This window comes from Primulina eburnea, chromosome 1, assembly GCF_022965805.1.
Source record: "Primulina eburnea isolate SZY01 chromosome 1, ASM2296580v1, whole genome shotgun sequence".
In the NCBI taxonomy this organism is placed as follows: Eukaryota; Viridiplantae; Streptophyta; class Magnoliopsida; order Lamiales; family Gesneriaceae; genus Primulina; species Primulina eburnea.
The window spans coordinates 8,085,895-8,111,252 of NC_133101.1; the positions used below are offsets into that span (position 1 = coordinate 8,085,895).

A 25,358-nucleotide genomic window follows, 5' to 3' on the forward strand; every position below is an offset into this window, starting at 1 on the left:
GTGGTCGTAAGATATCTTTATAAATTTAAAATTCTCCCTATACGCAGACATTTAAGCCATGTCTTCGTAACAATTACAATCCCCCAACATGAATTTTTTAATTTCAAAATATGATCAACTAATTTTTAATTTTTTTTTACGTTTAGAATTGCCAATTATATTTAAATTAAAGGTAAATTGCCTATAAATCCCTAAAACCAAACAAAATTAAGTAGTTCAGCAGTCCCCATGTTATACTCACTCCGTGACACAACTTGTTTCTTTTTTTTTTTTTTTAGCTCCCCGATTGCATTTAAAATACCAAACAAACCTTTTTTTTAAGCCCTAAAATACCCATGTTTTAAAAATATCTCATAATAAACTCATGTGTGTAAACGAGAAAATAATGAAAAAAATTCAAATAAAGTAAAAATTTTAAATAAACAATTTGATTGGGATTAAATACCTAGCTTAATCTTGAAATTGAAATGAGAAAATTGCATTTGTGGTCTTTTATGTTTGTTTCTTTGTGATTTTAGCTTGTCTCTTTGTGATTTTGGTTCTTTATATTGTCAAATTTAATTTTCACTCTGTTGATCAGTTTTATTTACTATTTTAATATTTTGTTCGATGAAACACCAATGCGACATTTAATTATGTGGCAATGAAGCATGTAGTGTCACATTGACATGTGTAAATGACTAAAATTACCAAAAATCTAAATATTCAGAAATAATATTGAAATTTGATAGCATAGAGGACCAACACAAAAAAGTAAATATACATGATTAAAAAACCCAGTTTTCCTAAATTAAAATTAACTTTTGATTTTTCATTAGAAATAGAAAAGTAAAATAAAGTTATCCAAAAACAAAATTCTACTATATTGATGTATAAAGTTGATTCTTTATCCTGATTAATTGACTAGCCCATTAATTCATTTTCACAATTTATAATTACCACCACTACTATATTTTACTAATATTATTAATTTCTCTTGTATGGGTGAACTATGGCGGCCTGAGCTTTCCTCTACAAGGGATTAGCGCATGCCTCTGAATCAATAGCAGAAAGAGAATGTGTATTTTTAAATTTCATTTTAAAACTATATATCTCCATTAGATTTAAATAATTTCATTGGAGAACTGTTTCACAAAAGTACATGACAATTGGTGTGTGTGTGTGTGTGTGTGTATATATATATATATATATATATATATATATATATATATATATATATATATATATATATATTTTCTTATGGAATGAAAGGATTTTATTGACATTAAATACGAGGAATATGTAGGGATTTTTGTTGTATGATCGTCTGGCTGCGAATGTGTACATGTTGAATTGTCTACGAAAAATGCTTATCAACTTTGACAAGTCACAAGGCGACAGAGGAGACAGGAAAAATTAATGGATAAAAAATAATACCCAACAAAACATATCTTTCTAACTCCACAGACATTTAGAATGTTCAAACTTCGGGCAAGACTACGTGGAACGGTCTTACATTTGACTTTCTCATGTTCCGTCCTCCGTTCTGTCTATAAAAACACTCGCTTCTTCTCCTAGAATTTATCCACACACAAAAAAAGGCATATCTCAAATATTATTCACATTATTTGTTGATTTTATTGATTTCTTGAAATCCAAAAAGTTAAAAAAGCACACGTACACACAGAGTAATGGAATCATCACTTCAACTTTTGTTTGCTTCCAGTCTTGCTATGGTTGCGTCTGCTGTTTTGTTTGTGATGGGAAGATTGGTGTTTTCTTGGTATATTTTGCCTTATTTGGCATATAGACAGCTTATGTCGAATGGGTTTTCCGGGCCGAAACCTAGTTTCCCGTTGGGAAACTTAAACGACATGAAGAAGAAGAAGAAGGATGACAAGATAGATTATTCTATCTCCCCATCTACTTCTTCTTCTTGCAAGATATTCAATGATATCCACTCCACTGTGTTTCCGTACTTTTTCGAGTGGCAGAAATTATTTGGTAAGAATTGATTGAACTTTTTAACAAGAATTGATTTGTATTAATTTTGTTCTTGCTGCATGACTGGCAGTAATAACTAAGCATCTTGTTGAGCAAAACCTGAACGTCCCAAGAATTTTTTGGATGAATAAATTCTTGGGATGACAGGTGTTGCATGCATGCCTGCGTAGCACAAGTACACAAGCATTGTAGCTTGTTATACAAGTTTAATATTGAGTATGAGATTGAAATATTTCTATTTTTATGCAGGGAAAGTATTTGTTTACTGGCTGGGAACGGAACCCTTTCTTTATATTGCAGACCCTGAGTTTCTGAAGAATATGTCGGCGGATATAAAAGGTAAATCTTGGGGAAAACCAAGAGTTTTCAAGCATGACAGAGAACCCATGTTCGGCAATGGATTGATTATGGTTGAGGGCGAAGATTGGGTTCGGCACCGCCACAATATTACTCCGGCATTCACTCCGGGTAACTTGAAGGTATAAAATCAGTGTATTTCATCATAAAAACTTTGTTTATTGCTAATTCTCATGATGCATAAGATTCAATTCTTTGATAATTAATCGATCCACCATATTCCTGACAGGCAATGGCAGGCTTGATGGTGGAATCAGCAAATAGCATGCTGGACCGATGGGTCGCCTTAATCGACTCCGGACACCCAGAAATCAACGCCGAGACAGAAATCATCGTCACAGCTGGCGAAATAATATCCAGAACAAGCTTTGGTGTAAGCTATGAAAATGGAAGAGAAGTGTTGGAAAAATTAAGAGACGTGCAAATCGCTCTCTTCAAGTCCATCCGGCACGTTGGGGTTCCCTATGGCAAGCTCTTAAACCCTAAACTAACCCAAAAATCCAAGAAACTCGGTAGAGAAATCGATGCCCTCCTCCTGTCCATAATAACGGAACGGAGGAACCAACCACGGGATGGGCAACCTGAGACAGACCTACTCGGGCTACTAATGGCCTGTAACACAACCGAGGGCCGTCCAAAGGGCGCATTGACGACCAAAGAACTGGTGGATGAATGCAAAACTTTCTTTTTCGGCGGCCACGAGACGACTGCTTTGTCTCTGACATGGACATTGTTCCAGCTCGCCCTCCATCCCGAGTGGCAAGACCAGCTCAGGGAGGAGATCAGAGAAGTGATTGGCGATGCGAAGAATATTGTTGCCACGATGCTTGTTGGACTGAAGAAGGTAACATTTTTTGAATATTTATGAAGCATGCACGTTTATTTGCTATAAATTTTAAGGTTTGCTAAGAAAGTAGTAAAATATTCAAATCGAATGAAAGTTTCGTGGATTTTAATTAGTAGGCTATATTTTATGAAGCCATAACAACACGTACGGAGAAGAAATAAACTGGAAATAATGCTTTATAATATACACTTACGGAGAGGAAATAAACTGGAAATAATGCTTTATATATATATATATATATATATATATATAATCCCAAAAAAAAAAACATTGATTAAGATTTTCATCAAGATCAATAATTTTTCGAAGCTAATTACAAATTTTTACATAATCTAAAATTAAACCCTTATTTTAATCAAGAATCCGAAAAAAGAGGTTTTAGTCAAGTAGTACTCTTGAGTCTTTGAATTGGTTGACTCAGTAGTGTGTGTGAACACATATATAGCAAATTAAATCAGGGAAATAAGTACAATGAAGGTGATAGTCAAGTTACCATCTAAAATTTCAAAACAGTAAATACAAAAAAAAAATGGAATTTTTCAAATATAATAGCTTGTCGCGTTGGGTCCAGCTTTGGCGTGTTGAATTTCATTAAGGATGCTCTTGCAATGATAGTGATAATAATAATAATTATCCATACGAAAGTTCTTATAATTGGATGTTAATTGGTCGATTAATTGACATGTAAGAATTAAGAACGAGGTTTCATATTAGTAAATCCCAAGTCTCAGGTGAAATCTCATATGTAAGATTGAAAACGGCCGCCGCAACGAGGCCGTGGAACTGGCCTGCTTGTCGGGGTTCCTCGGCTCCACCTGCCAACTAGAATCACAATTGAAAACTTGATTTCATATGCAAAAAGTTTTGTTATCTGACATGGTAAATTTTAACTTATATTAACGTAGAAAGTAGTAATTTTTATCAAATAGTAAAAATAGTTAATTTGTGTGTAATTTTAATACGGATTAATTAACTTCAATAAACTCTCTGTGACGCAGATGGGATGGGTGATGAACGAGGTTTTACGTCTATATCCTTCGGCACCGAATGTCCAAAGACAATCTAGGCAAGACATTCGAGTGGGCGAATTATTAATCCCGAAGGGCACGAACATGTGGATAGACCTTGTATCGATGCACCATGATCAAAATCTTTGGGGTGAGAGTGTGAATGAATTCAAGCCAGAAAGATTCAAGGACGATCCAATATATGGCGGATGCAATCACAAGATGGGATATTTGCCATTTGGTTTTGGTGGGAGAATGTGTATTGGTAGGAACTTGAGCGCCATGGAGTACAAGATTGTGCTAACCTTAATTCTGTCCAAGTTCTCATTCTCCCTATCCAAAAATTATATCCATTCTCCCTCTATTATGCTCTCACTTAGGCCTATGCATGGGTTACCTTTGGTTTTTAGAAAACTTTAAATTTTTTGGCCTTTTCTAGTACTATGAGAAGTGCACTCTAAAGTTTGTTTTCCCCCCTAGCTAAGACTATTCGTTTGCAATTTTCCATCCCGATATCATGTTTTAGAAGGTTCAAGGTTATGTCAAATCGGGAGTAACACTTCCGGTGCAGCCATAGCCATTGGATCCACCACGTCTCGTGGTTTAATCTACATGACGAGTAAAACTCCTCCCATGTAGGAAAATCTTCTATTAGAAAGGGATGATGGAATTTTTATTTCCTATTTTTTGCACTTTTCGAGGGTTTTTTATATGTATAATTTGGTTTAATTAGAAAGGGGTGATTATGAAATTTTATTTTTGTTTTCATCGTCGGACGCCAGATCTCCGTCATTGTTTTGCTATATTGTAATGCTATTTAAAATTTTGTTCGTGTATTTGAATTGATTTATAAGAACTACGCTTCAATTTTTGTATAGCATACAGTTCTAAAGTGATCCATGTAATTTTTAATAATATTATTGTACTATGATTAAATGATTAACTTAGCTATTTTAAAAATATAACAATTGATAAATAAGTTAATTTATTTTTAAAATATCACAATATCATTGAATTACATAGGACATATAGATCGAGATTGGAAATTTTACAACTTAAAATTTGTAAAATTAGGTTAATTCGGAGAAAATAATTGACAAAAATGCATCATATGTAAATGCAAAGAATTAAATAGGAATTTCGCCTGGCTAGCGTGGTTGACTGGCTGACATGCTATTGCATTTGCTAGAGATTTATTTAATGTGCACAAAAAAAATAGCGACCACGTATTTCATCGTCATAAAAAAATAGAAGTAATTTCATAAAATTTATCAAAATTAAAATTACAATAAAAATAACACGGTATAAATAATTTACTGAGCCACGTTGTCCATTTGAAGATTCCAGTTCAAATTATTTGAAACCAAAAAATAATCCTTAATTTCAAAATATGTCTGACTGGAACTTGGACCTAACTCAACCCCAAAAATTGGTTCAAAAGGAGAATTGTCCGAGCTCATTTATGCAACTCTAAGAATTTTATTCAACTGATGTGAGACAACTAGCACACCCCTTCATACTCATGAATGAACATTTGGAGCGTGAAGTTTACAAATGACCCAACTATGAGCAGAACACGTGGTCCAACATATAACGGTGAAACTTGAGATCTGATACCATGTTGAGATTGGAACTTAGATTTAACTCAACTCCAAAAGTTAACTCAATCTTAACGATGTCCAAGTTTGTAAATTGAAAGGACACACAACTTTAATTTTCAATTGTACAATTTATTCCTTAAAAAAACGTTTAAAATTGATTCTCATATTCTTCTATTTAAGATTTTAAAAAAGTCAATTGTACAAAAATGTCAGCATCCGTAATTAAGGTGGTATATCTTTGCCACTTACACTCGATTTCAATCTCATCAAAGAAGTTTAAGAGGTGGGTGATAGAAATCACTCAACAAATCAATGGTAGACATTTTTTTCGAAAATTAACACAAATATGGTAATTTTTCAACAGAGAACCGAAGATTTACAAATTAAAATTCATAACTAACTGATATCAGTGTCCTATAATTAAATCTAGTAGAAAACATCAACCAAAAGATCAAACTGCTGGCACAAGAGTTAGTCGATGTTTATTCCTCATATACCGTCATTGTTTCAAAAACTCATTAATGGTAGTATTATTATTTTAACTATCAATGCTTAGAATCACTGTATCATGTCAATTCATATTAACATAAATCAAAATTAAACTCAGATTTAAAACGCACTCGCGAGCGTGCTGCGTGCACACCGTTTGTCTCAAAAGTTTCAATAAACCATATCTTAGCTTGTTTCAGATTTTAGATTTTGTTTCTAAAACACGTAAAATATACTCGATCGTCCCGAGATTATGAAAACTGCATATATACATGTACGACAGAAATCACTTACAGTTTGAAGGAGCAACAATCGTAAATGACTTGATTTAATTTGCTGCCGCCAGTTGCTGGAAATATTGGTGCTTACTATCTAGGCTGATTTGTAATAAAGAGAGCTGCGTCTGTATGATTTCCTCCATTGTTAATGCTCTTAGCTACGGGCATTAAATACTTCGATATAATATATATAATATAATGGTAGAACCCTCTAGTTACATCTTATTGCATGCCCTTTCACTCCTTCCAGGGGCAGACAAAAAGTTGTATTCGGGCTTCATTTCACATTCAAAATTTTGAACTATATTGCCAAAACAAAAAAAAGTTGCCATTTATCTTTTAGATGTTATATATGGTTGGCTTAATTTTTTAGATTAGATTGTCAATAAAATATTGATTTGAAGATTTTGGAGATAAGAACATAATTGAAATTTTTTTTTTGTTGAACATATATTGTATTTATTGTGTTGAATATATATTGTGATTGTTGAACATGTTATGGAAATAGAAAGATATTATCTTGATTTATATAGAAGATAATATACAAGAGTTTGAACGAGTTTGTCTATTTTGGATATAATGAAGTTCTCTATATATTAGAATTCATCTTCATTTTTAAGATTGCCGAGAGTGGTCATGTGTGCTTGAGAAAAACCTATGGGATTTTAATGTCAAATCATTCAGATTTGATTTGTTGGTTGTTGTTTTTATGCATTGTATTCATTCAGACATTCTTAGGAAGAAGAATGTGAGCTCTCGGGAGAGAGAGAAATTTCTTGCATAAAACATATTTTTTTATGTTGTGATCTTTTCAGGTTGTTGGGTGCATAATTAACGAGCCAAAACAATTTTTTTCATTTCGTGTTGTATTCTGTGTCACAACAACTGCTACGACAAGATTCAAACCACGCCATTTTATCATTCTGTTTTGAGAGCTTTTCTATTGCTGGTGGTGCACAAGCATTCACTGATGGATGAATCCTTCCTCGGGAAAGAATGGTGACATTATCGGGAGAAAATAATATGCATGTTATCGAAGGGAGTTCGAGCTAGCGGATATTGAAGACGAGTAGTGAAGTCTACTGAATGTATTCGTCACAGAGGCGTCATTAGAAAAGATGAAGTTTTTGATTTGAATAAGTCTTTATATTATTGTAACAATAATGAAGGTTTGTGGATTTTCTTGATATTTGGGTATGGCCCCGTAGATGTAGATCGGTTGGACCGAACCACGTTAAAATTGTCCATGTCTTTTATTTTGCCTTTAGATTTTTTATTATCAGTTGAGCTAATTATGAAAAATTAGGCAAAATAAGAGAAAATTGGATCAACAACTAATATCAAAACAGGTTTATTATTTTTATGATGTTGATCATGGTGTTCAGTTTTTTAAGGCAATTATATCATGGAGAATACTGAAGTAGTCATAGGGAACATTGTATCCATCACAAAAGTAGAGAAAAAAAATTGTCCGGAGGCTCTCGGTTTGATTTCTGAACTTTTCTTTTTGGTCAAAAGGAAGAAAACTATATTTTTGTGAATTTTATTGAATTTTATTTTTTTGATTCTTCAAACATTAATAAATAAGACAAAGGGAGAGATTTTTAGATGTTATCTTTGGTTGGCTTAAGTTTTTTTAATAATTAGTTTTTCAAGAAAATATTGATTTAAAGATTTTGGAGATAATGAGATAACCAAAGAAGATATTTTATTGAATATGTATATTGTGTTTATTGAAAATATTATGGAGATAGAAAGATATCATAATGATTTATATGAGAAGATAATATGCAAGAGTTTAAAAGAGCTTGTTAATCTTAGATATAATGGAGTTCTCTATATATTAGAGTTACTATTCATTTTGAATATTGTCGAGAGTGGTCATGTGTGGTCGAGGGAGGCTAATGAGATTTTAATGTCAATCTTTCAGAGTTGATTTGTTTGTTACTATTTTTATGCACTATATTAATTCAAACATTCTTCGGGAGAAGAAGGTGAGTTCTTTGGGGATAACAATATTTCTTGCATAGAGCATATTTTATGTTGTGAGCTTGTCAGGTTGGTTGGGTGCAAAATTAATGAGCCAAAACGAATATGTTCATTCCGTGTTACATTATGTGTTACGACAACTACTACGACATTATTCAAACAACGCCATATTATCATTCTGTTTTGAATCTTTTCTATTGTTTGTGGTGCACAAGCGTTCACTTATTGATTTTTCATTCACCGGGAGTGGAAGGTAGCGTTCTCGGGATAGAAAATATGCATGTTATCAAAGAGAGTTCGATTTGGTGGATATTGAAGACTAGTAGTGCTCGCTAAGTGAAGTCTATCGAATGTTTTTCGAAAAGGCATCATTAGAAGAGATGGAGTCTTTCATTTAAATAAGTTCCAATAAGATTGTAAAATTATTGAAGTTTATGTAGATGTAGGTCAGTTGGACCGAAACAAGTTAAAATTGTCTGTATTTTTTTTTTTTTTTTTTTGCTTTCAACTTTTTTTTTTCAATTGGCAAAATTATGAAAAGTAGGCAATGATATGATGGAAAACAAGCTCTATCAGATGGAATTTATTATTTGTATGATGTTGATCATGAAGTTCCATTTTGTAAGACAATGATATGATGAAAAATACATAAGTTGACATTCAGGAGAGCATTATATCCATCACAAAGGTAGGGGAGAACTTTGCTTGGAACCTCACGATTTGATTTCTGAACTTTTTTATTTTTTTTTTCAAAATGGGGGAGAACTATATTTTTTTGAATTTTATTGAATATTATTTTTATGATTCTTCAAAATAAAACGAAGGGGAAGATTTTTAGATGTTAAATTTAGTTGGCTTTAAATTTTAGATTAGTTTATCAAGAAAATATTTATTTGTAGATTTTGATATAATGAGATAATTGAAGAAGATATTTTGTTGAGTATGTATATTGTGATTGTTGAAGATATTATGAAGACAAAAAATTATTATTTTGATTTATATGAAAAGATAATATGCAAGAGTTTGAAAAAGTTTGTCTATCTTGGATATAATGGAGTTTTTTTTATATATATTAGAGTTACTATATATTCATTTTGAATATTTCCGAGAGTGGCCATGTGTGGATGAGGGAGGCTGATGAGTTTTTAATCTCGTACATTTCAAATTTTATTTTTTGGTTGTTGTTTTTAGGTACTATATTCATTTAGACATATAGCGATACTTTTTGCATAGAGCATATTTTATATTGCAAGCTTGTCAAGTTGGTTGTGTGTAAAAATTTTATCACTTTGTTTTGACAGCTTTTCTATTGCCGGTGATGCACAAACGTTTATTGATTGATTATTAATTCCTCGGGAGAGAACAATCTGCATGTTATCGAAGGGAGTTCAAGTTGGTGGATATTGAAAACGAGTAATGCTCGACAAGTGAAATCTATTGAATGTGTTTTTCATAGAGGCATCATTATAAAATATGGAATCTTTGATTTGAACAAGTCCTTGTATGACTGTAACAATATTGAAGTTTAGTGGATTTTCTTGATAGTTGAACGTGGTCCATTGATAGAGGTCGGTTAGATCGAACCATGTTAAAATTGCACGTGTATTTTATTTTGCTTTCAATTTTTTTATCGGTTGGACTTATTACGAAAACTGTGTAAAATAAGAGAATAAACTATGAAATGAAGATGCATCTTCTTTTCAGTAGCTCATCACATAAGAACTCCAAAGTTAAGCGTGCTTAACTTGAGATAATTATGGGATGGGTAAACCCCTGGGAAGTTCTATGGTGCGTGTGAGTGAGAACATAAGCATGTTGAAAAGACTCGTCTTAGTACAATGAGGACAGTCGTCGAATCTGGGGCGTTATAGTTGGTATCAGAGCCGATCTCTCCTAGTACGGTGTTGTTCGGGAACAAACCAAGCGGAAGTTGGTGAGCATGTGAGGCCCGGGGCCGAAGAGAGGGTGGTTTGATCGCTTGTGCCATGAGGTTGCACGGACAATTAGCGGCTCTTGGCAGGCTTCTAGACGGAGGGAACATGAATGTACTGATCTTACACCGGAAGGAGAGGGATTCCGAAACTGTTCAGGTATGAGACTGTGCAGTTGACGATAGGCTTAAAAGATTTGATATGTACTACTCATATTAAGAATGTACATCTTCTTTTTGGTAGTTCATCACATAAGAACTCCAAAGTTAAGCGTGCTTGACTTGAAGTAATTCTGAGATGGGTGACACCTTAGGAAGTTTCTTAGGGTGCGTGTGAGTGATGACATAAGCACGCTGAAAAGACTCGTCTTGGTACAGTGAAGATAGTCGTCGAATCTGGGGCGTTACAGATGCCAATGCTGAGCACCTAACGAGATCAATAGAAGAGTTGTTTAGCCCTTTGGATTCAACTACTACAGCAGAAAGTGGAAGTAGTTCAACTTTATTTTAACAAGTAAAGCTTCAACAGTACTTACCATGTTCATCATCTAGCAACTCGTTGATATGTTTTGTTTGCTCTTATGGAGAATCATTTAGTACACATTTGCTGAACTTCTGAGTCTTGAATGTATAATCTTGCACCTACAAAGGGCATAAAATGATACATTTCCACAAATTTGTTCAGTACATCGATTAAATTGAAAAATATTCCAGGATTTCATCTGCCGTCGAAAGGAAAATAGTGACATTCAAGATAGATTGGAGAATACTCTGAAAGATTTGAGAGCTGGACCCGGAAATTATTTGAAGAATCATTGAATCGGTGGAGAGCTGAAGAAGATGACTTTGATGCTGTGCATAAGGTTAAAAAAACATTATCCTATTGTACTCCTTTATTCTTTCTCGTATGTTACCAGTTATATTTTATATCACTATTACTAAAGCCTATTCAAACATAATGTCCGCTAAACAATAAGAATCACCGAGCACATCCCTCTGTTAATAAAGAGTAGCAGAGCATCTGACTCATTTTTGGTCCTCATAAATCTTAATTGGCTCGGAAGAATATTGATAATATGCAATCTTCAGCTCTCATATATCCATATATATGCATATATACATTGACATATATCCGATCATTGTCATCTTAAGAAAAGTTTCTTGACTTGTTCTGAACAGGAAACAAGTGAGAGAGTTTTTCTTTTTTAATTTCTTGCATCAATAGATGTAACTCATCATACCCATTTTCAGGCTGAAGCAGCAGAAAGTTAACACAAGGAAGAGATGAGCAGAAGACAACAAACTGAGGAGGTATCAACTAGTCAGAACCAAGAAATCCAAATAATGAAAAATCGCCTTGATCAATCTCTGAAAGAACTTTGGCTGGCCTAACAGACATGATTACGATTTGTGATAAAATTTTCAATCGGTGTTCTTAGGTTTAAAATTCATTGACTTGAAACTGTACTTATGCTTTCAACTGGTTTGATTATCAACCTGGATAGGAAAATGAACCTTTCAGGGTATTAACAGCCCATCAGTAGCATATACTGTGAGAAGACATATATTACTAAACTATTTTATCTGAAAGCTAACATGTTCGAGGGGTTGTACTAGAACAATTTACACTGTTGTGTTGAGTGTGATTATAATGTTGGTCATTATGTTAGCTATATTATTTACAAGAGGCTGAGTGATTTCATTGAAGGAAGAGAACGTCGAGAACGGCCAATCACTTCATCCAGGAGCAATTGCCACCAACCTGTTTCGTCATTTTGGATTGTTAATGGTAACAGATCTCTTTTTCTTTGATGATTTCTTACTATCAATCATTAACACGTAATTGAAAACTGTATAAAGGATAAGGGCTCAAAGTTGTGCAATGGCTATTGTTATCATGCTACAATTTCCACTTTCATGGGACCATATGTTTTTACTGCTTACCTTCATTCTCTCTATAATTTGGGAATCCTATAAGGTTTAATCACTTCATACGTGCGTAGTTGTGATACATGCCTCAATTTTCTTATATCTAAACAATTTCTCTACCTTTGGAGTAAGCCAGGCCTTGTCGCTGTTCTTGTTAAGCATGTGATGAAAAATGTTCAGCTGGTAAACCGTTCTTGTACTTAATTTGAGGATCGATTCAGTTAAAAAAATACAAAAGAAAGTGTCATGTTTTGCTAAATAGCATCTTGATAAGGGCATATCTTTGCACGTATATTACCCAATTAATAGGCATTAATTGTGTTGGTTTCAAACGAAATTATGTGTTTTTGGGTTGTTTTGAATGTCAATACAGGAAGGGACAAAATGGTGTACATGAAGCAACATTGATGCAAAGAAAAACAGAAGAACACGAGCGGCCGCACCAGTTCACGCGAGGCAAATTGGCACTCATGGATAGAAGCGCGCGGCTGCGCGTGATTGGACACAAAACTCGAGGAAGCAAGTACGCGGTGGCGCCGGTTGTCGCGCAGCGTGCAAAAACACAATTCTAGCCTCCACGCTTGTATAAAAAAGAGAAAAACCCCAGAAAAAGAGGAGGCTGAAAGGACAGAAAATGGAGTCGCAGTCACACACAAAAATCCAAAGAGCGAGAACGAAAAACTAAGACGAAGAGTGCATCTATCGAGTACTAAAACTTGACACCATACACTTGCGGGTAGCAAATATAGCAACACATCTGATCATGAAATTTTATTTGTCGTATATCTGATCTATTCTTGTGGTAGTTGCATGGCGCAGCAACAACCTGCTATGTGGCATTCGTCCAGATGTTAAAGGTGTGAGTGAGTAGTATTATACGGATTGTGACTTAGCTGAGACAAGCTTGCAAGCAAGGACCATGAACCGGCCAAGAAATTGTGAGAGTTCACAATTAGTCTGATAAATCAATCCAAAGCATAGCCAAATTTTCATTCATTTGATCGAGCTCTTTATCATTTTCCACCGGTTAACAATGTTTGTTCTGTAAAATTTGTTTTTTCAATTGTTGTTTTAACTTGGTTCGGCCTCTTGATTTCATATATTTCCACGATATACAGATAACACAAAAATAAGAGAACGAAATAATCAGTATGCTTAAAAGATCTCTCCTCCCATCTACTGGTTAACAACTGCCGAAATACATGTTAATCAAATAGAGAGATGTGGCAGGAACTGCCGTTCAATTGAGAAAACGAAATTAAATATCAATTCACCTTCTCCAATTTCTGTACATCTTTTTGCATTTTACAAGATCTTCTACATCTACTTGTTTTCCCGGCTCTCTTTCTCCTCCGCTAACCAATAATGTAAATATACATACTTTAGGCCCAATAATTTAAGGGAAGAATCACATATACAATCAATCAATGGATATATTATCCCCAGGAAGACGAGGCCTTTTCATTTGGACTTGAAGTCAGGCAGATACCCAAGTCAAATTTAGAGCACTCGACTCTATACGAAGCCGACATGTCCACCGAAACTGTTGGTAAATGCAACTCTCTATTTGGAGGATCTCTTGATGTTAAGAAAATGGATATTGCTTGCCACTTCATAGAAGGCATCTTAAAGCCGTTAAACGAGAGTTGACAGTGCCAGAAGAATCTTGCTCCAGCATGTCGATTTGTCCTGAGATGCAATCCTGTTAAACAACACGGCTTTATCAGGTTGACTTGATGACATCTGTGATAAAGGAAGTCATAGTCCAGTCATATGGTGGGATGGAAATGGAGCCGAGGGATTCAAATCAACAGATGGATTCAACTGTGCAGGATCCCTCGGGAATTGGTGAGCCACACGATCAGCCAAGATAGATTGTCGGTCATAAAGTTCTGCATGAGCAACCCTACCAAATTTCCTTCCAAGAGCATTGTTGTGGCAGGATGCCAGTTCCCGAAAAGCATGAGAGCCAGAATGCACTCCTTTAAGAATATCTGGATCCCAGTAAGAGAGGGTATTGGCACAGGGACTTGGTGGCCGCTTTGGTACCATGGAAAATCCATCAGGTATTAACATGGATTGATTATATGGGATGGCACCAATCCCACCTGTTAGAGGTGTGGAGGAGCCAGATGTGAGGGGGCTAGATATCGGTGATGGAGACATCCTCCCACTCGGGTGCTGAGGAGATCTTGGATGTAGAAGAGGACTACCAGTTGGAGAGACAGGACATGATATGTTCCTTGGAATGTAAACATCACTGCAAGCTTGAAACATTTAGAATCACAGAACAAGAATGAAGCAAATGATCAATGCTATCTGTGTATCTATCATAAGTAATTAATTATTTCCATTTTTCCATAAACCACATCTTTAAAATAATGAAGTGATATTTAGAGGAGGACCTTGGATTAAACTTAGATTTTGACACTCTAGATGAGTGGATAGCAAGTCTCTCTGGATCCGACTGAAGACTTCTTGTATTACCAATGCCCTACAAATTGTTTCATACATTATCAGTGAGTGATAAAGGGTGGCTGCCAGAGAGCAAGTAAAATGTCGATAATATAACAAAATATAGAACTCAATGTATTAGTAGTTCGGTATGGCACAGACCCAGTGTGAGGCAAGTAAATGTTCTAAATCCAGAAGGGTCCACCTAGAAAGTTCAGGCGTGAAGTTCAGAAAATAGAAAGTACCATGGACTTGGTGGCTTTTGACATTGGAGAATGATCAGAAGATGCAGAACCCAATATCTGTTTTTCCAAAGGAACAGCACTTTTTACGAAAGGGTGCTCCAACAGTTGAGCAGCTGTAAGACGATGCTTGGGATTGCGTTGCAAACATTTTCTCACAAAATCCTTCCCATCATCTGATAGATGATCTGGAATTGGTGGAAGTTCTTTACTGTTTCCGATTTTGAACATGGCAGCGACCTTTACAATAAAATGTAGGGAGCATCAGAAATGCAAAGATTGTCATCATAATTTTACTCATAATCAACAGTACACACATATGCAACAATGGAGAAGTTCAATTAGATCACCTTCAATTGGATACACCAAAGGTATCCACAAGTTCAGAAAGAATAAGAGAAGGGAAAAAAACCGCAAAAAAATGAATTAATTCCAAAAATCTCATAGTCCAAATCACTACACCCCTTCGTATTGGCTCCAAGGTGGTTTTGACGTAGCCATTTCCAAAACAGTGCATCCAAGACTCCATATATCAACAGCAAGGTTACAACCATTTGAATTTCTTATGACCTAAAAGAGCGAAGAGATAATGATGCAGCTAGCAAAAGCAAGTCATAAATCTATTTACAGAATTTTTGGGGGGAAATACCAACCTCAGGTGCCATCCAATTAGGGCTACCTTTAAACGATAAGGGGCAGGTTTGTCCTGTAACCTGTAAAACCACAAATGAAGGTAAAAACTCAGGACCATTTAGGCCACATAATTATGCATGAGATCAAACTTCAACCATACCTGAGGCACTTTCATCAACCAAACAGATCAGTCAAATGAGTCATAGCTTACATATTAAAACAAGTTTAAATTAGGGGTCCCTGTGGGCTGTGCATGATAAATTGTCATAATAAACCAACCAACACGTCAAGTGATAAATTAGTTTCCCAAATATGGACTTGCCAATGTTCTAACATGTTGCCAATTCACAAGAATAATTCCAATTAGCCATTTTATGTTCATTTTTGTTGTGTGAAGTTCTTTGTAATTCAAACTAAGCCACCCTTGAGAAGAAACAGGCTTACATGTTTTGCCATGCCAAAATCTGCCAACTTAACACGGCCATTTGGATCCACAAGTATGTTGGCCCCTTTAATGTCCCTGTAATATATATGCAGCATTCAGTGCCTAATTATTAATTATTCCAAGTGAAAAAAATATTTCAAAACAAGCAAGCAAAGGTGATCAGATTTACCGATGCACCGTGTTTTTAGCATGCAAGTATGCGAGCCCTGACAAAATTTGTTGAGTATAACTTCGAATGGCTGATTCTCCTAATATTCCATATTCTTGTAGAATCTTATGGATAGAACCACCAGATACATATTCCAAATATATATATAATATATCACCAACCTGATCACAGATAAAGATTCAGAATCAGCAGAAGATCAGGGAAAAGGATGCTATGCACTAATTTAGCAGTAATCTATTCAATTAATTACGTATTAAACTAGTGTAAAACTATTTGCTATAAAAACAGTATTCAATAATAATGTCTCCACAAATTTATGACTCCCTTGAGATATACTAAAATATTCACAATATTAATTGTGAGATTATAAACGAAATAAAGAGAAATGCATTTGGTTGACAAAAGTATAACAATGGATATCTACAAAGTTCACATGCCGATGCACCACAATAGAATCAGCAAAGTTGCAGGAACGCAACTAACCGTTTCAGATCCATAATACTGCACAATATTAGGATGCTTTAAGCCACTCAACAACACAATCTCCTGAGGAAACAGAAATTATTTTTTAGAATTTCACATTATGTAATGCAAAACCAAGAACAATGATTTGCAGTTAAAATAGTATCCAACAAACAATTAGCTTTGAACATCTTGTAGAAAATAAGAATATCCAGAAACTCAACAGGCAAAAAAGACTGACTTGTCCTAACTGCTTCGCACTTTCCTTTGATTTTGCATCATCAGCAAATAAAGTGACCTCCTTCATGGCGCACATTTCTCCAGTCTCACTAAAATCAGTAGAATGCCACTCAAAAAATTCAGGAAACTAATAAAACAAATTAACACTCCAAAAAGTGTATAATAACCATTTTGTTTGATATAAAAAAGATGGGGATTATAGATAGCGTACTAATATGCACTTGAAAGCTATCATAGCAAATACATGGAAACCATATTAGAGATTAAGGAAATAAAGAGAACTTTTTTACATTTTCGCACCTATTAAAACCAACGTAAACATGTCCAAATGTGCCTCGACCAAGCAATTTTCCTCTCTTCCAACGCGAACCGGAGCTTGCGAGGTTCTCTGCTCTTCCAGGACTGCGCGGTACTGAAGATGATGCCACAGCAGAATTCAGATGAGAGAAGGGTGAAGAATTGGAAATTGCTATAGGAGGAAGGGGCAAGCGGTGACTCTGTTGTCTTGACTCGTCAGGCCAGTTACTCAGTGATTCGGAGTGTCCACCTCCAGCTCTAGGATGAATTGGTGTCACAGCACCACTCTGGATTCTAGAACTAGGGCCAGGACTTGCCATTCTAGGACTAGGGTTAGAGGAAAATTCCGGGCTTCCTCTGCTGGGCTGCCAGAATAACTGGCCAGACATATCTCCTCCCATTGAATTATGGCCAGAAGTCTGACCTGATCCAGGACTTGAGCATTGACCAGATCCGAGTAAGAGGTGTTCTGGAAAAAGTTTTCCAGCAGGAAAAGCAGAGCCAGAAACTTGCTCATAACCAGAAATTCTCATTGGACTTCTCGAGGGACTAGACATTGAGCTATCTGGAGCACTGAAAAAGGTACCGTAATGCGGGACCTGTAATTTGGTACTCGACCACTCAAAGGTCGCCTTTTAGGGGGTGACGAGACGGTCTTTTTAGCAGAGAGGTTCACTGTAACAAGCGACTCCCTTGAGATTGCCGGTGCAACAGAGGACTGATCTCTAACAAAAGAACTTCACCAAGACAATACGAGAAAACTGAGGTATCAGGTTAGTAAGACGAAAAAACTTTCACATAACTTAATCAGAACTAACTGAACACAAATAGTTTGATGTACTTCATCCTATGAGTTTAAAACTCCACTCACCTAGAAGGACTGCCTGCAGCAGTTCTGCCACCAACATCATAGTCAGTTGCCCTGAGGACTTTGTTGGTGAGAATCAGCTGGATCATCACTTTCAATGGAACATTCACTAGATATCGAATGAACAATGACTTCACCATCCATATCTGAAGGGTCTGGCTTTTGCCAAATGCATGCCGGCCTTGGGAGAGGAGGAAACAATGATGATTTTGAGACTCTATCTCGCTTTGGTTTTGCTGATTCGCGTATTCCAGAATCAGTGCGACGGACATTTGCAGTGCGCAGGCCGCATACCTGGCAGTGGAAGTGGTTGGGCTCCAGGCCTTTCTGCGAAACTTTGACATCTTTCAACATGTTTGGAAGGTGATGGAGATCTTGACACAACCTGTGATTTAGACACTCTCTCTGAAACGATGTCACTGGTGCGTCTTCTAGATCCTCCTAATTTACCGGAAGGTTTACTTTCCGGACTCTTAAACTTCTTATGCAACGTGTCAATAAAACTTTCTTTGGATTTTTTCTTTTTTTCTTCTTTTGACCAAGACTTTCCCCACCATGAAGGCATATTTCCTGAAAAAAAAAAAGATAAGCAAAAAATGAAGCTACGCTCTCAGTACAAATTGTGGCAGCACAAGAGCGTATTCCGTTAACAAGTATCCTTCCAAATAGCACTAAAATACATTCTTCAACTTATTATGTCTTTAGATATTTTATCAGCCGTTAAAGAAATAGTTTTGATCTTAAGAAACATCATATTACAACTATTAAAGAACTGGACCTGTCAATACATCAAGTTCCTTTCAACACCACCGGTGCTTCACCCATCCGACTCTCAGTAATGATGTAAATTCAAGTATAATAAAAGTCGTTATTTACATCTGATCAATCTATTATGACGAACAATAGCTGCACCTCCCTCATTTACTTAACGACCATTAAAGTTAACGGGATCAAAAAGTTGGTTTCGGTGATTGTTGGAAAAAAACAGAGAAAATAAAATAAAAGAAATCCACATGATAAAATCCTCTAATCGTGCTCCAACCACCGTTTTCCTTGTTCTTTTTCTACTCCATTGATCAAAAGCGGGAATCTCTACCAACTTCGTCAGTCTTTTCTTCCCCCATTACACATACAAGATCAAATTCCGAACTCATGAATCGTGTGATTTAAGAAGCTTCAACAAACGAGGACAAGCATAAAAATTATGCAAAACAAAAGGAGGGATGAGTCTTTCACCCCACTTCCAAAGCACAACTCCGGAGATTATCAAGAGTTTCCCATTTTTCCTCCCAAAACTTAATCAGCAAACAACACTGATCTCATGGTAATCAAGTAAAACAACAACAACAAAAAATCAAGCTTTTAACTACAGATCTAAGCATACATCACAAAATCTCACCAGGAACCGTAACTCATTAACTTCAATCAATCAGAGTAAACCAATAAAGACAATGTTACAAGAACATACCGCAAGTTCTGAGCTCCTTCACATCACGCGAGCGAAAGGCTCACCCATTCCAACATAAACCACAGAATTTGGGCGTCCGATTTCACAATCCGTACGCCCGAAAGCTTGAAAACTACGCCGTGTTGGATTCAAGTGGGTTTCTCTTAGTGTGAACTAAGAATTTCTGAAGAGATCGAGTTGAGAGAGAATGACGTTAAGAGTTCACAGAAGAGTTGTCCGAGTGAAATGATGATATTTAATACTTCCATTATTGTAATTACTATTTTTCCTTCCTTAAATATAAACGGACACTAAACTTATTGCAAATTTGGTGGAATAAATATTATGAATGAAATTCATTGCAATACTATACATTGAACAATTTTATATATATATATATATATATAACTTTAATATCGCTCAAAAAGTTATATATATAAAGAATATATTTTTATCATGATATCGTTAGTTTCTAAAATTAAATTATACATAACAACATCACTGACTAAGATCAATTACTTACTGTTATAATAAATCTATAATCGAAATAAATGATTATTTCGAATATTTAAAACTATACAACTCATATATAATATTTCAATTGTTTTTAGTCATAAACGATATTTTTGAATATTTCAAATTATACAATTCAAATATAATATTTTAATCGTTTTCTGAATATTTTTTTCAGTAATTATACTAACTTGATATGTATGAAAATGAAACAAGTGATCATTGTTTTCATTCATACGACTCCCCTTCCAAATATTATATTCACTTATAATAAATGAACATTAAACAAATGATTATCCAATTGTATAAGTGAATTTTATCAATGATAATAATTGGATAGTAATTTTAACCAGTTTAAATTACTATCCAACCAACAAAAGAAAATATAAAATTGTCTTGTTTTCATATTCCTTAATGAATTATGCGTCCAAATATACTTTAATTATGTATATTTTCTATTTTTTTTTCCCCCAAACATTTTCTTCAGTTTGGTCACGTTTGAAATGTTCTTAGCATACTTTATTTATTTATTTATTATTATTATTGGATATATAATTTTAATAATTAATAATTTAGGAGAACATAGTATTGGGAATAGTAACACGATTTTAAAAGTGGAGTGTTTGCGACACTTTAAGGCGAATAAATATTTGTTTAATTACGTGAAGAATTAAATGTTGGTGTGACATAATTAGAATAATAATTTAATAGAAAATCTGTCAATAAATATGGACTTGGTGAAGTCACACATAATATCAATATTAAATTGTGATGTTTTACGAATACCTAAATAATTGTGTTGGATTCGCTAGAATTGTTTTTATTTTATTTTTTTTATCGACATAGTGAAGACATCAATTACAAAACGTCTATCTCATTGATACTCTTCTTCCGAAGCTCATGTCTTCTCTCATAATCTTTTTAGTTGTAGACTGTAGTCCAACTTTTATCATAATCAAGAGACATTGATGTGAAAAAGGCTGGTGCTATGTTCTGCTCTCTCTCTATAGTTATTTTTCTCATTTTGATTGGGGTCAAATACTTGTTTTGTATTTTGCTTGTGTTTACAAGATGGTTCTTCCCCACTTAATTACAAGCCTCCTCTGCTCATGGGCAGCATGGATAATATATATCTATATACATACACAGGTGAGATTATGTTTCACCTAAAGATTTACTCAAGATTAGGGATGGCAACGTTTGGGATTCCGTGGGAAAAATCTGAAATGGGGACGAGGATCTCCGATTTTTTCGGGTTTGTGTTCTGGTTCGGAGATTTTTAATGAATGGGTCTCATGTGAGGCCGTCTCACGGATCATAATCTGTGAAATGAGTCAACTATACTCATATTCACAATAAAAAGTAATATTCTTAGCATAAAAAGTAATAATTTTTCATGGGTGACCCGAGTAAGAGATCTGTCTCACAACTATGATCTGTGAGACCGTCTCACACAAGTTTTTGCCATTTTTAATTCGAGGCAGGTATGAGATTACTATCTTCATCCTCGAATCCGTCCCGAAAGTAATATCAATAATAAAATAATAATATTATTAGTATTAATAATATTATAATATAATAATATCAATATTTTTTATTATTAATATCGATATTAATATTAATATTATCACTAATAATAATATATAATAATAAGTTTTGATTTGAGAAAATTCCCGAACCCGAACTCATCTTACCCTATTAATATTTTTGAAACAGAGATGGAGGCGGGGATGAAAAGTTGATCCCCCGATTTCGGGTTCAGATATTTTCTGAACCTGAAAAAACGGGGATCGGGACAGATATGAGAGTGGAGATGGAATTTGGGGACGGGGATGGGGATGGGGATGGCAAACCCGCCCCGCCCCGCCCCACCTCATCCCATCCCATTGACATCCCCTACTCAAGAGAAGCACAACTTTTGTACCAGTGTGACGAGTGTTTCCATCGGATATAACGACATTTACAATTTAAATTCACGATTATTATTAATTTAAATTTTTATAAAAAAAATAGAATACGATCGAATTCGACAAGAATCCGGTCATATTGAAAGAGTGATCTATCCATCACTCTTACTATGTGTAAATCTATCTATACTACCTATAAATCTATACTACCTATAAATATGTGAGTTTGAATTGTGAATTTACATAGTTATCCTTTCACTCACCATTATTACATTAATGTTTTACTTATCTACCTTTTCACTCATCATTACTTCATTAATGTTTTATTTATTTATTTATGTGACTTTTCAATTTTCTATCTAAAGATTGATATTGAAAATAAAAATAACTTTATTTCATTATTTTAGTTGAATGAACGATTACAAACACATTAATATGATCTGTGAATTTTCTTAGTTACACTTTTACACATCATTACTTAATTAATATTTCATTATAAATCTATACTATCTATACTACCTCTAAATATGTGAGTTTGAATTGTGAGTTTACATAGTTATCCTTTCACTCACCATTACTACATTAATGTTTTAATTATCTATATTTTCACTCACCATTACTTCATTAATGTTTTATTTATTTATTTATTTATTTATGTGACTTTTCAATTTTCTATCTAAAGATTGATATTGAAAATAAAAATAACTTTATTTCATTATTTTAGTTGAATGAACTATTACAAACACATTAATATGATCTGTGAATTTTCTTAGTTACACTTTTACACATCATTACTTAATTAATATTTCATTTATTTATTTTGGTGAATTTTTAATTTTCTGATTTAAGAGTTGAGATGGAAAATGAAAATAATTTTATTTCATTATTTTAGTTGAATCTATACTACCTATAAATATGTGAGTTTGAATTGTGAATTTACATAGTTATCCTTTCACTCACCATTACTACATTAATGTTTTACGAAAGGAATATGTGATTCCTAATTTAATTGAGATTGAGTTGTCGATTTTGCACTTCTAGACTAAATTTGATGGATTGATTTTCCTAGATATAGTGAATCCTATTATTAGGAATTATTTACGTAAATAGGAAAATTATCTATAAGATATACTGCATTGATTTTAAAATAGAGTTTGATTCCTATTAAACTCTAGTTTCCTTATATAAAGTGGGACTAAGATTGAAAATGGGTGGTGACAAGGAGAGGAAAACGGCTGACGGCTGCTGGAACTTTGCGAGACTAAATTCAGCATTGAAGAGCTGGAGTCAACCACATAAACGTACTGCTGTTTGAGTGTTGGCAACACCCAAGAACAACACTGACGCAGAGTGTTGTTTGAATAGCGTCGTTGGTTTTGCGTTTGAGAAATAACTTTTGATTACTTATGCATTTAGTAGTTACTTTGAGTTTTTGATGCAATTTAATTCCTTGGATTGTCAAGGAATTTAGTTTTGTTTATCTCACTAGTATTGGTTTGATTGTAAAGAATTTACATATTTGTCTAGTGAATTTTGTGCCATGAGGCATTGCACAAGTATTTGTACTTGTGCATGATTTACATCTGAGTAGTCTTATATTATAAACCTATTTGGTTGATAAATAACTAATTTCCGCTGCTGTGTTGTGAGCAATGTTGTCAATTGATCGAGTAAAACTTGCACAGTGAATAGTCCCAAAATTTATTTTATAATTGAAAGCTCGATTTAAATATCGCAAGTGCACGATAGTCAAGTTATATTAAACGTAAGTGAATACGAGTATCGATCCACAAGGACCGCGTTACAATATTTTTATTTTCAAGTAAAACTCTTTAGCAACGATAGAATGAGTTGATGATTAAACTACTGTATATCAAATAACTAAATTAATTAAAATGCAAAGAAAACGTTTCAAAGAAAGCAATATTTAATTTGGATTAAAATCAAATGAGAAACGAATCTGTTGGGAATTTTCAGTTCACCTACCACTCGTGTTTAAATAATTACACTCGACTTTTAATCGTGCATTTGACGGAATTCCCTAGACTAATTAATATACTCTGTCGAGCTATATTAATACTAATCATAAACATGCAGTAATCAAGTATCCTCAATTATTTAACAGTTCAAGATTGCATTACGTTCTATGGAGTCCACTAGCTTTCATCCGGGTGAATTATCGCTATCGACACGTATCCAATTCCGTATATCTACTAAAATTGTAAATCCGTGGTCTATACTATTCGATCCTATTGTTAATTATTCTATCGAAATCATTAACAACATGAAATAATCAAAGGAAGTTAGCTAGGCTTCAATTGAAACAAGAAAGAACAATAGCATAAACAAATCACTAATAAAACCGTCGATAAATAATGTTAAACAACGAGTACGGGGTAGGATCCCCTCAAATCCCAACAAATCTAGAGTTTAGCTACTAAAATTCATAATAAAAACCAACAACAATCTAAGAATTAAAAACTGAATAATGAAAATACTAAAGATGACGACGGATGACGGCCACGACGCGTGGAAATCTCGAGGTCTTCGAAATCTCCTTTGCTCCTAGCCTTTTCTCCAAGAAAATATGATGAAAATAATGATGTAAGACTGAAAAACCGCGCCCCTCTCGTGTATTAGGTCTATGGTGTAGGATAGAGTCCATAAAAAATGAAACAAATCTTTTCAAATCTCGCGGCTCGCTAGGGCGGTCAAAAGTGTCCGCCCTAGCGAGAGGTTCTCGCAGAAAATTCCTCGGCCATGTCCCTGGGTTCGCTGGGGCGGTCACTTTTGACCGCCCTAGCGAGACGCTTGCGCAACAACTCCTCGGCCAGACCAACATGCTCGCTGGGGCGGTCAAAATCGAGTCCTTCTCGATGCTTTGGCAAATATTCTCCCACTTTTTGGTTCAATTCCTACAAAATAACCACCAACTACACGAGATCAGTCATATGCTAAATAATGCTAGAAAAATGCTAAATTAAACTAAAACAAACTAATATGATGCATGAATGCGACTCAAAACCAACACTAAAAACACGTAAAAACGAGTCCTATCAACCCCCTCATACTAACCTTTTTGCTCGCCCTCGAGTAAAATAGGTTAAAACACGAGATACTAAACAAACTCAACAACCACAAAATTACTCAAACAAGAAATAACTAACACAAGTAAATGTCAATGGTGAGTTAACAGCGTTTATGTTCATGCCTCAGTTTACTTTCCTACTACCAATCATAATCAAGTCAAATCGCAACCGAATACTCATTC

The 25,358-nt window shown here is 34.6% G+C and overlaps 1 protein-coding gene and 1 pseudogene across 1 annotated transcript; one reads left to right on the plus strand and one right to left on the minus strand.

Moving 5' to 3' along the window:
- Nucleotides 1-1,319: 1,319 nt before the first annotated feature.
- Nucleotides 1,320-4,962, plus strand: LOC140811025 (cytokinin hydroxylase). Its single transcript, XM_073168917.1, has 4 exons — nucleotides 1,320-1,983; nucleotides 2,233-2,462; nucleotides 2,570-3,184; nucleotides 4,186-4,962. The coding sequence occupies exons 1-4, from the start codon at nucleotides 1,671-1,673 to the stop codon at nucleotides 4,612-4,614; spliced, it is 1,587 nt and encodes a 528-aa protein (XP_073025018.1). The 5' UTR covers nucleotides 1,320-1,670; the 3' UTR covers nucleotides 4,615-4,962.
- Nucleotides 4,963-13,633: 8,671 nt separating this feature from the next.
- Nucleotides 13,634-19,931, minus strand: LOC140826011 (mitogen-activated protein kinase kinase kinase YODA-like; annotated as a pseudogene).
- Nucleotides 19,932-25,358: the final 5,427 nt, after the last annotated feature.

Excerpts from the sequence above, each read along its gene's own strand:
- LOC140811025 (XM_073168917.1), top strand. The coding sequence starts at position 1,671 with ATGGAATCATCACTTCAACTTTTGTTTGCTTCCAGTCTTGCTATGGTT. Across the intron at positions 1,984-2,232 it reads CGAGTGGCAGAAATTATTTG|GGAAAGTATTTGTTTACTGG; the intron begins GTAAGAATTGAT and ends ATTTTTATGCAG. Across the intron at positions 3,185-4,185 it reads TGCTTGTTGGACTGAAGAAG|ATGGGATGGGTGATGAACGA; the intron begins GTAACATTTTTT and ends TCTGTGACGCAG.